Genomic DNA, 16,180 nt, shown 5'->3' with positions numbered 1-16,180 from the left:
GCGCCTCGAAATTCTGGCCATAAAGGTAATGAACAGAACCAGTGATAAAGGGCAGCCCTGGCGGAGGCCATCGTGCACTGGAAACAGGTTTGACTTACTACCGGCAATGCGAAACAAGCTCCTGCTGCGGTCGTACAGGGACTGGATAGCCCTTAGCAAAGGACCCCAGACCCCGTACTCTCGGAGCACCCCCATAGGGCACCTCGAGGGACACGGTCAAACACCTTCTCCAGATCCACAAAGCAAATGTGGACTGGTTGGGCAAACTCCCATGAACCCCTCGAGCACCCGATGGAGGGTGTAGAGCTGGTCCAGTGTACTGCGACCAGGGCGAAAACCACACTGCTCCTCCTGAATCCGAGGTTCGACTATCGGTCAAATTCTCCTCTTCAGCACCCTGGAATAGACCTTACCGGGGAGGCTGAGGAGTGTGATCCCCCTGTAGTTGGAACACACCCTCCAGTCCCCCTTCTTAAACAGAGGGACCACCACCCCGGTCTGCCAATCCAGGGGTACTGTCCCCGACCGCCACGCAATGTTGCAAAGACATGCCAACCAAGACAGTCCCACAACATCCAGAGACTTAAGGTACTCAGGACGGATTTCGTCCAACCCAGGAGCCTTGCCACCAAGAAGCTTTCTGACCACCTCGGTGACATCGGCCTGGGTGATGGACAATGGAAGTTTCAATCCAATTTACAATCTAAATCCAGGGGAGCAGCCATCATGACTGGTCAGCAGGTACAATTTACAGCGTCTAGCAGAGGTGGGAAGAAGTCACCATCAAGTCACTCTCAAATCATGAATCAGCAAGTCCCCAGTCAAGTCTCAAGTCATAATGACCACCAACTGTTTGCAAGCTGACTTGAGACTTGCCTTGGGACTTGCAGATTGATGACTCAAGAATGAGTTGACAGTGGCTTCATCCCACCTCTGGCATCTCATGTCCACTCACACACAGCTGGACGTTATGTTGTTGTAGTAGGTAAATTATACACTCTCCCAGTGATCTTCGTCTCAGTCTATGCACCAATCTGGGACGATGACACATTTTTTAACTCCCTCGTCTCAAATTTGTCAAATATACCATCACACAGTCTTCTGATGGGTGGCGATATTAACTGTGTTCTTTCATCGCTCAACCGTAGTGCTGTGGGGAAGATTAATCTTTCCGAGTCTGCTCACACAATCAACTCCTTCCTAAAAATGTATGGTATAGCTGATGTGTGGCGCTTTCACAATCCTACCTCCAGAACATACTCATTCTTCTCCCCGGTTCACAACTCATACTCTCGGATTGATTAGTTTTTCCTTGATTAGCGTGTTTTGCCATTAGTGAGAGAGTGAATATGGAGCAATAGTCATATCAGATCATGGACTGCTCATTATGAAGCTGATGACCCCAGTAACACACTCTCTTTTCCATCCCTGGCGCCTTAATCTCTTACTTCTGTCTGAGGAAAATTTTGTCCAGTTTATTACATCCGAAATCAAATTCTTTCTCGAAGTTAATCAAACACCAGGAATGTCACTCCGTACTGTGTGGGAGGCATTAAAGGCCTACTTGAGGGGACAAAATTTCTTACTGAGCAAACAAGAAAAAGACAAATTTGAAACGTTACAACAGTTAACTGATGAGATATTACAAACAGACGCAGCACTCAGTCGCTCCTTCTCTCAAGATCTAGTGAAGAAACATCTTTCACTTCAGACTGAATTTAATACTCTGTCTACACAGCAGGCTGAGTATTTAATATCTAAATCTAAACACGGTTACTACAAACACAGGGAAAAGACCGGTCGATTGCTCACACATCAGTTATTATAACATTCAGCTAATCAAACTATTCCAAAAATAAATAATGATCTTGGCACTGAATGTCACATTCATTTGGAAAAGATCAGATACACTGTAAAAGGGTAAGGTTTATTTTGATACATGGCAGCCTTTTTTTAATCTTATTTTGAGAATTTGTCTGCAGATATTTTAAGTTTAAATACCATTAGGTTTTGTGATACATGCCAATATATCCAACCAAGATTGTGTTTGTTTTTATTTTGATGCCTGTTCAACTTCAAAATTTTTTTTCAGTGTTTGTGATCTGGTGTTGCCGACCAAACGCTATACCCCACCCCCCCGCTAAAAATCGGTCTGCCCTGCCTTTACTGTGCATGTGTCATCAGCCGCAGTTCATGGATTATCACCTCATTTCTGCTTCAAAATGCACTCCAGTCATCATCTATCTCAGCGACAGGTATCTGAAGCTTTTGTACATTTCCACATAAATTCAGCATTATTTCATCATAAAAGACAGATGAAGTGATCACAGCGCAATAGCTACAAGAGTTGCTAGCTGATATATATATATATATATATATATATATATATATATATATATATATATATATATATATATATATATTATATTAAATATATTAAATATATTAAGGAATGGAGTGCATTCTTAAGGTTGTATTCCCTAGAGGGCATCTGAATTGCATGTTTCTGCACTCTGATTTGGTTTAAGTGTTTGGAATGCCATAAAGCCAAAGATGTGGGTGGTACTGGGGCATTAGGAGGATTGTCAACTGAAATATTTTCTGTAGACATTGAATCTTTCATGGGGCAATCATCCACCTGTTGAACAGCAACACTGGTCTCAAACCAATTTTACAAACAGCTAAGAGGTGCAGGTTTTCATTACTACCAGACATCACAGCTCATGTCGATGAAATCAAAGTAGCGCTGATTTGTGAACACTCATTGCATTTTTACTCATATCTGCAAACAAACTTTTGTAAAGTCTTACCTGAACATATTTACCGATGACCTTCATGATCTCAAGGTTGAACTGTTTGACAGGCGCTGCTGACAGGTCGATATGACTAAGCAGGCTGTAGATGATCTGTAACAAGGACTGTTGCATGCTTGGAAGGCCTTTCTCCAGCAACTGAAAGTCATGAGAAAGGAGACAGATTCAAGTCTGCGCATTTATGTGGTTTCATCATTTCATAACATCAAGCCAGAAAATAAATCAGGCACATTTATGCAAAACATTTAAAAGGTTATCTTCTTCAATCTCGCAGTAAAAATACATTTCCACAACATGATCTTAACAGAAACCTAAAACTTAAGAAAAAGACTGTATAATTGTTTATGACTACAACAAGGTCATCACTTTTACAGCCAGTTAATTCAAGGGAGAGATGAGACAATATTCCTTGGACGTTAGTTGCATAAATCATTAAGAAATGGAAAGTATATGCACTGTGTAGTTAATTCTGTGTGGGGAAGGCATCCTCAAAAACTGAGTGACAACTCAGAAAGAAAACTGGGAGAAGTCACCCCCATAACTCAAAGAAATTCCAAACAGGAGCACCTGTAATTGGAGAGACTGCGCAAATAAGTTAATTTGCACAGTGCTTCAACAGTTACAGCTTTATGGTTGACAGAACCTCTTCAAGCTAATAATTTATTATGCTCCCTAGTTAGTTGATAAGCTTTCACTTAGGTACTTTAAGTATATTTTGATGGTAATATTTTTGTCTTTTATTTAACATTTTCAACGTAGGAGTTTTACTTTGATCAGAGAATTTATAATGTTTTATACAGTATATACTACCTGAACACAGTACTGCTAAGTTAGCCATGGTAATAATACAATGGATTTGTCAATTGCCATGAAACTTGAAAGAAGACAAAAATGGTTAGATCATGCTAACTTAGCTAATGCTAGATTAACATTACTTAATGATAATTTCTGCAGTGTTACATATTTACTGTCAAAGATAAAATTGTTTGGTGCCGTGGCTCAATACAGTGGGCACTTGCAACTGTAAGATTACTTTAAACTGGGCTTGGACAGTTGGATGACTCAACTGTCCATCACGATGGCTGATAGACATCATGATGCAGAGCCACTTCTATGCTCCCCAATCTGCCACACAGAGACTAATTCCATTGTCCCAGCTGTAATCTAAATGTCACTGGGGATTTGGACTTTACAACATTTCAGCCAGTGTCTACAGATGAAGGAAGGCGGTGAGTCTTTATTTCTATGTGAAATAGCTGAGATGTGTTTTGACTGCACCAGGGAGGCCGTGAGCTGTGCGTGAGATGAAACGAGCCACACAGTCTGTGAGCCGTGCTACCGGTGAATGTCCTGTAGGGAGACACCGCAGTGTTCGACGTGCAATGGAATCCAATTTTCACAGGCTGCACAGAAAAAATTAATCTGAGGTATCAAGAAGAGCTTGCCTGCTTGGTCAGAGATTCAGCCGTTACAAACCATGAGTTGCTGAAATGAGGTGCATGCGCCAGAGGAATGTCTTGATTTTGATTTCATATATTTTTGAAGTCCAGAATATCCACAGAAAGTAAAACAGACAATTCACGTTTCTACATGGAACATTCTAAGGATGCCACAAAAAGTACAAAACCTATTTTCATTTTGGTCCATGTCGTTTGCCCTCCACCCCCAAATTCATTGTTCATTGTGGAGTTTTACAGTAAACGTTGTTTTCCTATTAAATTGATAGTGCACAACCCTACTTCAAAGAGTGCTTTGAATGTACTTAATGAATTGCTGCATTATGAATATATACATTGTAGACAGTAAGATCAGAAGGCTACACATGCTAACGCCGTGATTCTAGCAGCAACTTAACATTTGTTCATTTGTTAGCTTGTTACAGGTATACAAGAGTATGATGGTATGTGGACATAATGCATTGTGCTGGAAATTAAGACCGGTATGCCAGGAAGACCAGCGTACCACCCTAAGTTTCACAGAGACATATCCCCCACCCAAAATAAATAAAATACAGGACATTTTGGCTCAAGTTTGAGAAAACATGAAATTCACTATTGTTTTGTTTTTTCCTGGTGTGGAGAAACCAGGCAATGGAAGATGTACAAACGCTAAGGATTCAATGTTGCTTACCTCAGCCAAATAAGTGACCAGGTTAAGGGTTATCTCACTAAAGGCATCGTGGAGGTAGCGACAGACCACGTTGATCCAGTTGGTGCAGTCGCGGGAATAGCTGTGTGTGCTGTACAGACTCATCATGTGGGCCAGGTTGGAGAGTGTAGCTGATTTATCAGCTGCACACACCTTTGCTATTTTATCAGCCATCTCCTTACAGAAAGGAGTAGGACTGTCAAAGTGCTGGATCAGATGTGGTAGGAGGCACAGAATATTCAAAGGAAAACCTAGACACCCACACACACGCACACACACACAAAATTAATCATTTTGAACATGAAGACTGATGTGCTAAATTAATGAAACTGATTCATGAAAAACAAAGTTAATTCCAGCAGCAGGCGTAATATTTTGCACCTGAAACAATTACCTGCCACTTGTGATGGGTCGACCAGTGTGTATCTGGAGACACTGATGAGCTTGCTAAGCAGGTGGATTGTGAGTTCCTGAGTGGAAACTGAAGTGAAACCTTTTAGGAAGAGCTGCAGGAGTCCAGGGAAGCTGTACCACTTCAGCTTGGCCTGGACTCTCTCTAGACGTTCTCGACTATCTGCGCGATCCAGAGGCAGCTGAGCTAGCAGCTTATTAAGCAGCCGCAGGGCCAGCAGATACTCAAACTCATAGTCTGACTCCAGCAATGAGGCTGCAATCCAGAATACATTAGCCATCAAATTTGATGGATCTACAGGGGGGATGCTGTCCCCTCCTGGAACACCTCCCCCACTCTCCCGTAGCGATGATAAGCTCCGCGTGCGTGCCAGGTTTCCATGGCTGCCTGCCAGTCGGTCAGCTATATCAAGAGTATTGCTCCGACGTCTGTCAGCTTTTCGTTCACTCATCAGACTGGCACGTAGGGAGTTGCTGCGGGCATGACTGTGGACGTAATGGATCAGACCTCCACTGGTCAGGTTCAGCTGCCCTGTGCTCTTCCTATTTGCAGAAAACTTAATACCCAACAGATTATCAGGGGTAGAGGTTCTGTAATTAGAAAGACAAATCATTTCGTCAGTGACCTTTTTAATATAACTTTATGATCTGCCTAAAAGCAAAACTACATCAAATTCTGGAAAATGAAGTCATCAGCAGGAGCACTTACTGTGCTAAGGCGGCGAGGAAGTCATAGTTTTTGACAGTGTCTGCTAGGGTATCAATACCTGACTCCAGGGTCAGGAGTAATTCAATGACAAAGCCCTACAAAAAAAGAAAATAGATGACATCAGACCTTATGAAGGTTGTAAAGCCCGTTTGCATTAACATAGTTACAGATAACAAAGCACCCACTTAAGATGATCTGAATACAATGCTAAAATCTTTGATCTGCAAAGCTATTGTATGTCCTCTAAATTCTTTTGAACAGTTTTTCTCCCATTTGCCAGGAAATACGAGGTCTGTTAGAAAAGTATCCGACCTTATTATTTTTTTTAAAAAACCATATGGGTTTGAATCACGTGTAATTGCGTCAGCCAAGCTTGAACCCTCGTGCGCATGCGAGTTTTTTCATGCCTGTTGGTTGCGTCATTCGCCTGTGAGCAGGCTTTGAGTGAGGTGTGGTCCACCCCTCTCATCTATTTTTTATTGCGAATAAATGTCTGAACGATTTGGAGCTTTGCTGCATCAATTTTTTTCCAGAAACTGTGAGAGACCTCCAGGTGGACATGGTTCGAAAAATTTTTCAGGGACGATTTTATGGGGATTAAACAGATTACGGAGTGTTACTGCCGCTTTAAGGACGGCCCACAACTGCTGAGAGCGCGGTGCGCTCCCAGCCCCCATCGACAGGCTGACACCCCGCTGGAACAAGCAGATCATTTCCAATGTGAAAGCTTTGTTGATGCAGGACCTCGTTTGACTTTCACAAGGCAGAAGATATGGACATCAGCATTTTTTCCGGCACATTCCACCGTTACAGGAGTTTTTTTCATGGAAAGAAAAGCGGAGAGACGCGTCATGGAGCCGTTCATTACGCGGGACAAAACCACCTCTGTGTTGGTCTCTCAGGACAGCTTTCAGGTGGATTTCAGACGGATTCCGGTTGCTTTCCAGTCGTGTGAATATCCGATTGTGATTGTGCATGAACTGGACATGCCAGAACATGTCCCGTGAGGCTTCATCACGGCGTTGCTTTGCGCCGAGCGGCTGCACCGCGATGTGCGGTGGAGCAGCTCCTCTTTCCATGACAAAAACTCCTGTAACAGTAAAATGTGCCGTTCATTTTTAAACTGGACGCTGTCTTGATCCGGTATGTCATCTGACTAGCACAGGAATTGTGAAAAGACGTGGACATCAGCACTTTTCCAGCACATTAAGACAGACGTCCACCACCTGAAATCCACCTGAAAGCTGTCCTGAGAGGTCCTCACAGGTCCAGAAAATTTTTTGATAAAGCAACGTGCGCCGTCTCGAGCAGCGTGTGAAACAAAGGAATTCAGCCGAGAGGGCTGGACCACATCTCACTCAAGGCCTGCCCACAGGGAAATGACCTCACCAACACGCGTGAAAAAACTCACGCATGCGCACGAGGGTTCAAGCATGATTGGTGTAATCGCACGACATTCAAATCCATATAGTTAAAAAAATAAATAGTGTCCCCCCCCACACACACACCTTTTTGGACTGTTTAACATTGGCTTCTGTGGGAAGTGGCTCCCTTTTGGAACCAGCCTCAAGCAGCCACTCAAGAAATGAACCTCTGACCCTATGAATTCCTTGAATTCATAAGGCTGGAGGTTGGGGCCTGAATTTCAAATAGGCAGAGAAACCATGCAGAACTTCTATTTAAACTAAACCTTTTCCAGTTTTTGGGTAAAAAAAAAAAACAGACATCTGAACTGGGTGGCTGACTCAAAAACTGGCATTAATTATTCAAAGCAGGATACAAATAAGGAAGAAAAATGGCATTATGGCTAAATGAGTGTAAACATTCAGAAACTACACTGTTGACAATATTCAGAATTATGCATTAAGTATTTCACAGAGTATCCATCTTTCATTAAATTTTTCTGACCTGGGCCTCCTCTCCTGGGTCTCCTACAGTCTCGACCAGCCGAGACAGAATGTCAGATAGTGTTGCAGAAGTCAAAGGCTGTTTGAGTGCTCTAAAAATCTGGAATGAGCGCCCAGCGTAATGACGAGAACAACAAGAAAGAGCAGTTTCCAGGGCTACTTCACTCAGCAATGACTCCAGCTGGAATCCTGAAGGGATGAGCGAACATGATATCACTGTGCAAGACATATCTACTAGGGATGTGGAGATTAATCGATACGAATCAGTATCTAGATACAAACAAGCGAGATGCGAGTGTATCGATTCATTCAGTGTGCATTGACTCAATTGTCATCTGAAATCACGATGCATCGGTCTCTGCATGTTTGCATCAATTTTTCTGAGGCACATTGAATGCATCATCACTGACAGAAGCCTGAAAGCACATTTCTACCTCAACAAATCTATTTCAAAATGGAGGCCCACAAGAACAGCAGCAAGCAGTTGGAAGACGTTTTTGACGCACCTAAAACGTTTAAATCAGGTGTTTGGAGATATGTTGTCTTTTTTTTTAAAGACGGGAAACTTGACAAGACAGGTCTTTTGGACAGAATCCCGTGGTTACTGCTGCGCCACTCGGCAAGAAGGTATCTCAAATTACTTTTGCGAAGGTGCTACTCTGTCAATGAGTGACTCACTTTAAGTCACTCATTGATTTTGATGTTTTACTGTTTACTGTACTATTTCAGCTCTGACAGTGTGATCAAACAGGTTCCAAATATGACGGAACTGATTCCTGTTCCTTAATGTTGTATCTGGTAAATTTGCTGCTTAAAGGAGTAAAACAAATCCTTTGCATCTATTAGAATCAGAAGAAGAATACCATAGTATCATACTGAATTGTAGCTTCTTATTTTCTATTTAAATTTTTGGTATAATTTCTTTGCATCATGTTGAGTAACATCATATCGCACCAAATCGCATTGTGAGGAACTGAATCGCCGTCAAATACATATCAGTTCACATCAAATAGGGAACGGGTGAATCATATTGCATCGTATCGTAGGTATTGCCATGTATCACAAGATGTATCGTATCGCTGGTAGTGTATCAAGATGCGTATCAAATCGTTGTCAGTGATGAGATTCACATCCCTAATATCTACTATATAAACCAAGTCAGAATAATTCATATTTTATTTTGAAAGAAAAATAAATTCAAACCTGACTCAGACTGCTTGAAGACAGACACTACGTGCCTTACGAAAACACTCAATTGCTCAGCGCTCTTGATGTTGGGGTTTTTGGGGGAAACATCCTCATGGTTCCAAAGTGGACCACACTTCCTACAACACAGGTACAAATTATGAAGCAAAAAGACTCTTTACAGTCATCAAACAGTCCACACATTTAGTGTTGTCACACCAAACAGAAAGAGCCCAAATATAACACTAACTGCAAAATCAAACCCATCAAACCCATGCAATAAGTAAATACCAAAATTCTTCAGACACTGCTGGAAGCATGAAAGCAAATCATTGAATGTGATGAGAAATGGTTATTGTGAAAATGTGATCATGGATCTGCATGATCCATAGTGATGAACACCAAATACAAAGTTGGTTTGAAGCCATAATAGTGGTAATTAGTGGGTGTGCCGTTTTAATGGAATATGATGACCTCACCTTGAGGTGATAAACTCGATGAGTGCTTTAACCTTTGCATCCTGCTCAGCAGCAGTGTCGACCTCAACAAGAAGTTCTGCTAAACCAATATGAGAGGAAGTGGAACTGGAGCTGAGGCTAGCATCTGTCACTGGTGACGGACATTCAGGCAACAGGTCCTGCATGCCTACAGCAACAATAACAATAATAATAATGATGATAATAATAATAATAGTATCAACATATTTCAACAAATTCCGCAACATTTAATTAATCCATAAGGGATATTTCTTTCACTTCTCTTGTATTCACAGTGATAAAGGTACAATTTACTGAGCAGAAAACAGTCCTGTATCTAGCAATGGGTCAGTATTTTGCTCAAGAGTCACCTACACTTAAAGGACAGTTCTACTAAAAATCATCTCTTTAACAACTGACCTGTCAGGCTGAAAACTGGAGCTGCCGGTTTCACAGTCAAGACCCGGGGGTCATTGTAATCCCTGTTACGTAGAAGCACCTTTGCAACAGATTGGACATTACCATTTGCTCCTTGGACAACAAGCAAGTGAAGCAGTAGACGTCTGCAATGTTCATACACCTCTGGGTGCTGGTGATCAAACCCTGGAAGTAGACCAAAAAAAAAAAAAAGATTAGATAGGCCTAACTTTGATAGGTTACAGCTATTTACATCAGGTTAGGGAGCATGTCCTGCTACCATGCATCACTGCAACCAGCACTCTGCCCTAGGTCCTGGATCGCCATCACCCTATTAAATAATGGCTCGTTCCTTCCACCCAAAAGTAGAAATTTATTTACCACAGCCAGATGAAATGTTAGCATTCCCCTAGCCTTTTCTAGTTGCTGGGGTGCTCAACACTGAGGAATTAAAAACTGGATCATGTATAGAGAAGCATGCCACATGGCCAAAATGTTGCTGCTGAGATTCCCTCAGGATGCAAGTAGTGTGGTTCGTCCAAGACTCCCTAAGTAGGAGTTTGTTTGAAACAAATTTATTCCAATTGGTACCAAAGGGCCTTCCAAAGAAATGTACAGTCAAGAATATTCAGTTGTCACTTTAACTCATTGGTAAGAATCAAATTCCCAGATCATAAGTGAGACAAGAAGCATCAGGAACGAAAAGACTGGGACCTTCACTTTAATGCAAAAGGCATCAGCAAATGACCCCTGTCCAGCAGCCTCATGACTCTACAAGCTTCTCACAGGCACCTCTATCTCAAACACTGAGGAACCAGGGACACAAAAAAAATTAATCTCTACTTTCATCACATACAGGTACAATTGTAATGGCTGAATCCAGGAAGTCAATAAAAGCCTGGATCTTTGTCTTGATCCAGGACACCTGCAAACCCAGACATTTGCACTCCTCACTCAGCTTCTCAAGTGTTGCAGTCCGGGTATCTGTTGATTGTGCAAAGATCACAGCATTGCCAACAAAGTCAAGATCAGTAACACCTTCCTTGCCAACAAAGGCACCTGAGTTGCTAAGGGGTCATTAAATCTACAGGCACGAAACAACATAGAACACAGTGTCTGCTGTATCAAACCATCCAATTATGGAATAAAAACATTTTGAAAACAATACGTATTTAGTACATAATATTTCACATTTGGTATACGAGGTCTATTAGAAAAGTATCCGACCTTATTATTTTTTTCAAAAACCATATGGATTTGAATCACGTGTGATTACATCAGACATGCTTGAACCCTCTGGGCATGCGAGAGTTTTTTCACGCCTGTCGGTTACGTCATTCGCCTGTGGGCAGTCTTTGAGTGAGGAGTCGTCCACCCGCTCGTCGATTTTTTTCATTGTTTAGGAATGGCTCAGAGACTGTTGCTTTGTTTGATAAAAATTTTTTCAAAACTGTAAGGCACAACTGAGTGGACACCATTCAATAAATTCAGCTGGTTTTCGGTAAAAATTTTAACGGCTGATGAGAGATTTTGGTCTGGTAGTGTCGCTTTAAGGACGGTCCACGGCGCCTGACGGCGATCTGCGCTTCGAGGCGGCAGCGTCTCGCCGTTTCAAGTTGAAAACTTCCACATTTCAGGCTCTGTTGACGCAGTAAGTCGTCAGAGAACAGAGAACTTTCAGAAGAAGTCGGCATGAGGAGTTTATTCGGACATTCCATTGTTAACGGTCATTTTGTAATGAAAGAACGTGCGGGCAGAGTCGCATGTCGGGCTGGACCCGACCGCGGGGGGTCGCGGCAGGAAAAACACCTCCGTTGGAAATCTTAACGGACAAGTTGGAACATGCCCAAGCTGTTAAACAATTTCTCAGTTACTCACTTGTTGAAAGCCATTAAAAGCCGCCTGAATTCTACAAATGGTTTTCAACACGGAGGTGTTTTTCCTGTCGCGGCGCACACAGATTCTGCGCATACGTCTTTCATTAAAAAAATGTCCTTAAACAGTGGAATGTCCGCATAAATTCCTCATGCCGGCCTCTTCTGAATCTTCTCTGTTCTCTCACGATGTCCTGGGTGAATTAAGCCTTAAATTAGGATGTTTTCAGCTCGAAACAGGCCGACGACAGCGCCTGGAAGCGCTGCAGGACGTCCCGCTCCGTGGGAAGTCCTTACACCGACAGAAACACCCCATAATCTCTCATCAGCCATTAAACTTTTCACAGAAAACCAGCTTAATTTCTCGAATAGTGTCCACTCGGATATTCCTCACAGGTCCAGAAAAAATTTTGATAAAGCAACGCGCGCCGTCTCGAGCAGCGTGTGAAACAAAGGAATTCAGCCGAAAGGGCAGGACCACATCTCACTCAAGGCCTGCCCACAGGGAAATGACGTCACCGACACGCGTGAAAAAACTCACGCATGCGCACGAGGGTTCAAGCATGATTGGTGTAATCGCATGTCATTCAAATCCATATAGTTAAAAAAAAAAATAAAAGGGTCGGTTTATTATCTAAGAGACCTCGTATATCCCTTGCATGCAAAAAAGGAAATAAAGCTGACATTCAAAACTGTCTAACCATATTAATCTTTTGACAACAAACCCAGATGAGTGCAGTGCATTTAAAAAAACAAATGACTCTGCCTTGCTTTTCTAATACACTCAGAGGGCACTGTAGGCATATTTTTCTGTTACTTTATATATAACGTGACCCCTGACTGGAGTAGGTGGGTATAGAAAATGAATGAAAGAATGATACTTTAATAACCCCCTCAGAAAAACCTGCCTCTGATTCAACCCATTCTAGTCTCAGACATTTAAGTACATTTAAATATCTGATCATGAGGAGCAGCAGGCAGCCACAGAGCAGTGCTCGGGGGCCAACTCTAGCTGGTCACACAATGCCTCCTCAGGGACTGTGTCTGGAACATAAACCTAATGAGCATGTTTTGACAGTAGGATAAAATTGGTGTGTCTGTAGGAAACTCACACAAATAATGGGAGAGTATGCATGCTCCACACAGAGCTGGGTATGGATGGACTCGAATCCCAGACCTTCTTGCTGTGAAGCAAGAGTGCTATTAACTATACCACCCAAACACTATCATCCAAGTATAGAACACGAGAGATGCAAGACCTGTTCTTTGAACATACAGGAGAAACAGATGAAACATTACCTATGAAAACTGCATGCAGCAACAGGTGCAGGTAGGCACTCCACTCCACTTTGACCCCATGGTCCACAATCAGGTCCGTTAGAAGAATGACTGCAATGTTACATCTGAAAAACAGAAAACAATGGTTCAATTACTAAAAACAATTCACAATATGCAACAGAGGAAGGATAATGGTGATGTCTAGTGTACCTGTGGAGTGGCACAGCAGGGGCATTGGTCTCTGGCAGACAGTCCACAAGAGGAGACCAGCAACCCCCAGTAGGAGGGAATGGGAGAGGCTCTGGCTTGTTGTGATCCATTACTTTCAAACGCCAGTTAGCATAGAGTGGCATGGAGTCACCTGGGGATATTACAACAATGCCATACATATGTTGGTGTAGTAGAATTTTAGGCAGTATTAAACAGAGAGGAGGGTGATGACCTTGCAGAATTTGCTCTTACTCTTCTCTTCCTCATAGGAGCCTCCAGAACTGCTGCTGTAACGAGATTCCAGACGGTGGTGCTGGCGGTTCAGGTTATTGTTCAGACCACTGTAAATATCCAAATGGGTGTAACTGCACAAGAGACAAGCAGTTAGTAAATTTTGGCACCAGCATTAATTTATTTAATCATGGGGTATTGTTGAAATGACTATGAAAATAGGGAGGCATCAGGGAGAAACAAATAAATCCCATTACATCCATCATAAGGGAGCATCTGATGAGATGCTACAGGTACTATGGATGTGGTGCATTTGTCTAACATAGTCCAGCACACATACTCTACATATTTTACACTATTCTGTAAACTTTCCAGTTGATCCATGGGTCATGTGCATGGGTCATGTGCATGCCAAACTGTGGTTGGTTCACAGTTTGAAAGAAAATAGGGGCTGTGATATGGACTTTTAGTCAGTATGTTACAGAAGCTATTTAAAGGGCACTCTCCCTTTCTGTCGCTTTTCATTTAAAGGGACAGAAATAGGTCCTTTCATAGAGAATCAAAAATGACTATTTTATGGGATGCATCACCTTAGTGTCGATGGGACATTGTTGACTTCAAACGTATGGGCCTTTCACACTGAATCCGTCAACGCATGGGAATCCGTGATGGATCCGACGGATCTGATGCATGACGCCAGACGCGTCGCTTTGGAAGCGGCAAAAAAAAGCCGAAGCTGGCCTTCAGGCATCATCACTGGGCAGAGCGAGGCAGGCAGCCGGGGTGATGGAGCAAACCCACTCAGTCCGAAATCTCCCACTTTTTGGATATATGCGAAGTCCCAGTTTGCCCAACGGAGTTTAGTTCTGCAGCTTTATTGAGGTGAGAATAATGTAAAAATAAAATGTGACGTTTACTGAACTGCTTTGAAGGTTTAATGATCAGCTAACGTTAGCGTAGCCTTTTAGCACAGTTGATCTGAGTGAACACTTTAATTTCTAAATGGTTCAGTCTTTTTATTTTTTACCAAATAAAGCTACAGCTTTTTTCAGACACCACAAAAGCTCAACTTTAAATAACTTATTTTTTCGGGTGTTTTTTCCATCTTTTTTTCCCGTTTCCGCCCTTTTTTTATATACATAAACTGTTTAGTGTTTCTTTATATTTAAATAAATAGTTTTATTTGTCCCAATCAGGAACATTTGCTGTGCAGACAATCAAACTTCCATTGATGAGCTGAACACCACGAAGTCCAGTCGAAAGAAAACATATCTGCTCTAAACCAAAACCACCAAAGTTCAAAGCTGCAGAAGAGACCTTCATCTGGTCCAGAGAATTCAGCAGAACATCACCTGCTTCTAAATAAAAGGCTCTTTCCACAGCAACTATTTTATTATTTTTTTAAAAAGGTGTTTCATTTCATATTTTAACAATAAATGAACAGATCATTAAAAATGTCCACGAAATCAAAGTCAAATACATTTGCACAGGTAGAAGCTCTCCACTTATTGTGGTCAAATTCATACTTTAGAAATGACTCTGTCCTGATAGCAACATTAAAGGTAATTACATTTTGACAAAATTACAAGTTTAAATGACTATATATAAAAAAAAAAATCATCATGAGGTTTATGTCACAGAAATCCTACTTTACAATCACACTGCAGTCACTGTTAAATTATTTCCTGTTGCATTTATAATAAACATTAGTATTTATTTACAGTGTCTGTTTTTCTGGTTAAAATGAGATATAAATAATCTACCAGACTTAAAAAAAAAAAAGTACAAATTTCCATGTTATTTTGTCTAAAAATAAATGTCCGAGGTTCCTTATGTTAAACAATAAATGAAATAATCTGAAATATCAGCTGGTTTTAATTTACAGACGAAAGGTTTCTAAAGAACTATTTATTGATTTATTTAGCTATTTTAATTACAAGTGTTCTAAACTTTTTTTTAACAGTAATCAGAAATAATGAGGTAACAACAACAAAAAACATTTTGAAGGATTTTTCTTCAGAAAACTGCTCCATAAATGAGGAGTCCTGTGACACGTATGTTTTGCACCGATCAGTGGTTTCTGCCACCCGTCTTCCGTGTTTTGGCCCGACGTGTCGTTCCTATTGGACAACGCAAAGGTACGTCACAGCTCAGCAAGTCGGAAGTTGGACTGGATTGAACTTTGACTCCGTCAGCCTGCTGACAAGCAGCAATGCGCGCTCCCATCAGATGCGTCGGTTTAGCTCGGCTTTTGACGGGACGCATCTGACGCATCTAAAACGCAACGCGTCTCATTGAAAATAATGCTTTTTAGGCCGATTTTTGACGCATTTGACGCATCTGACGAATTCAGTGTGAAAGGCCCATTAATCTGGATTTATGAATCCGGGTGATAAAAAAGAGCATTTAACAGTATTGTACAGTAGTGTATCGAACCAACAACAGTTTAGCACGCACATGAACCATGGATCAATTGCAAAGTTTATGTAATAGTGTGAAATATGTACAGTGCATCTGGAAA

At 41.7% G+C, this 16,180-nt stretch overlaps 1 protein-coding gene across 10 annotated transcripts in view; it reads right to left on the bottom strand.

Annotated features, from left to right (window-relative positions):
• The window catches only part of fryl (furry homolog, like), a 281,561-nt gene that overhangs the window by 65,965 nt on the left and 199,416 nt on the right, over positions 1-16,180 (bottom strand). For all 10 annotated transcript variants that reach the window (XM_034180526.1, XM_034180521.1, XM_034180529.1 and 7 more), the window contains 11 exons: positions 13,681-13,793; positions 13,429-13,579; positions 13,240-13,343; positions 10,070-10,252; positions 9,653-9,818; positions 9,192-9,313; positions 7,990-8,177; positions 6,082-6,176; positions 5,356-5,963; positions 4,944-5,212; positions 2,811-2,951 (listed from right to left, as the gene is read on the bottom strand). In XM_034180526.1, coding sequence (XP_034036417.1) covers positions 2,811-2,951; positions 4,944-5,212; positions 5,356-5,963; positions 6,082-6,176; positions 7,990-8,177; positions 9,192-9,313; positions 9,653-9,818; positions 10,070-10,252; positions 13,240-13,343; positions 13,429-13,579; positions 13,681-13,793 — 2,140 coding nt within the window. The remainder of the gene's footprint in view (positions 1-2,810; positions 2,952-4,943; positions 5,213-5,355; positions 5,964-6,081; positions 6,177-7,989; positions 8,178-9,191; positions 9,314-9,652; positions 9,819-10,069; positions 10,253-13,239; positions 13,344-13,428; positions 13,580-13,680; positions 13,794-16,180) is intronic.

The sequence above is a fragment of the Thalassophryne amazonica genome, chromosome 10 (genome assembly GCF_902500255.1).
Source record: "Thalassophryne amazonica chromosome 10, fThaAma1.1, whole genome shotgun sequence".
Taxonomy (NCBI): Eukaryota; Metazoa; Chordata; class Actinopteri; order Batrachoidiformes; family Batrachoididae; genus Thalassophryne; species Thalassophryne amazonica.
Note: the sequence above shows the minus strand (reverse complement) of the source record. Positions and strands in the feature narration are given on the sequence as shown.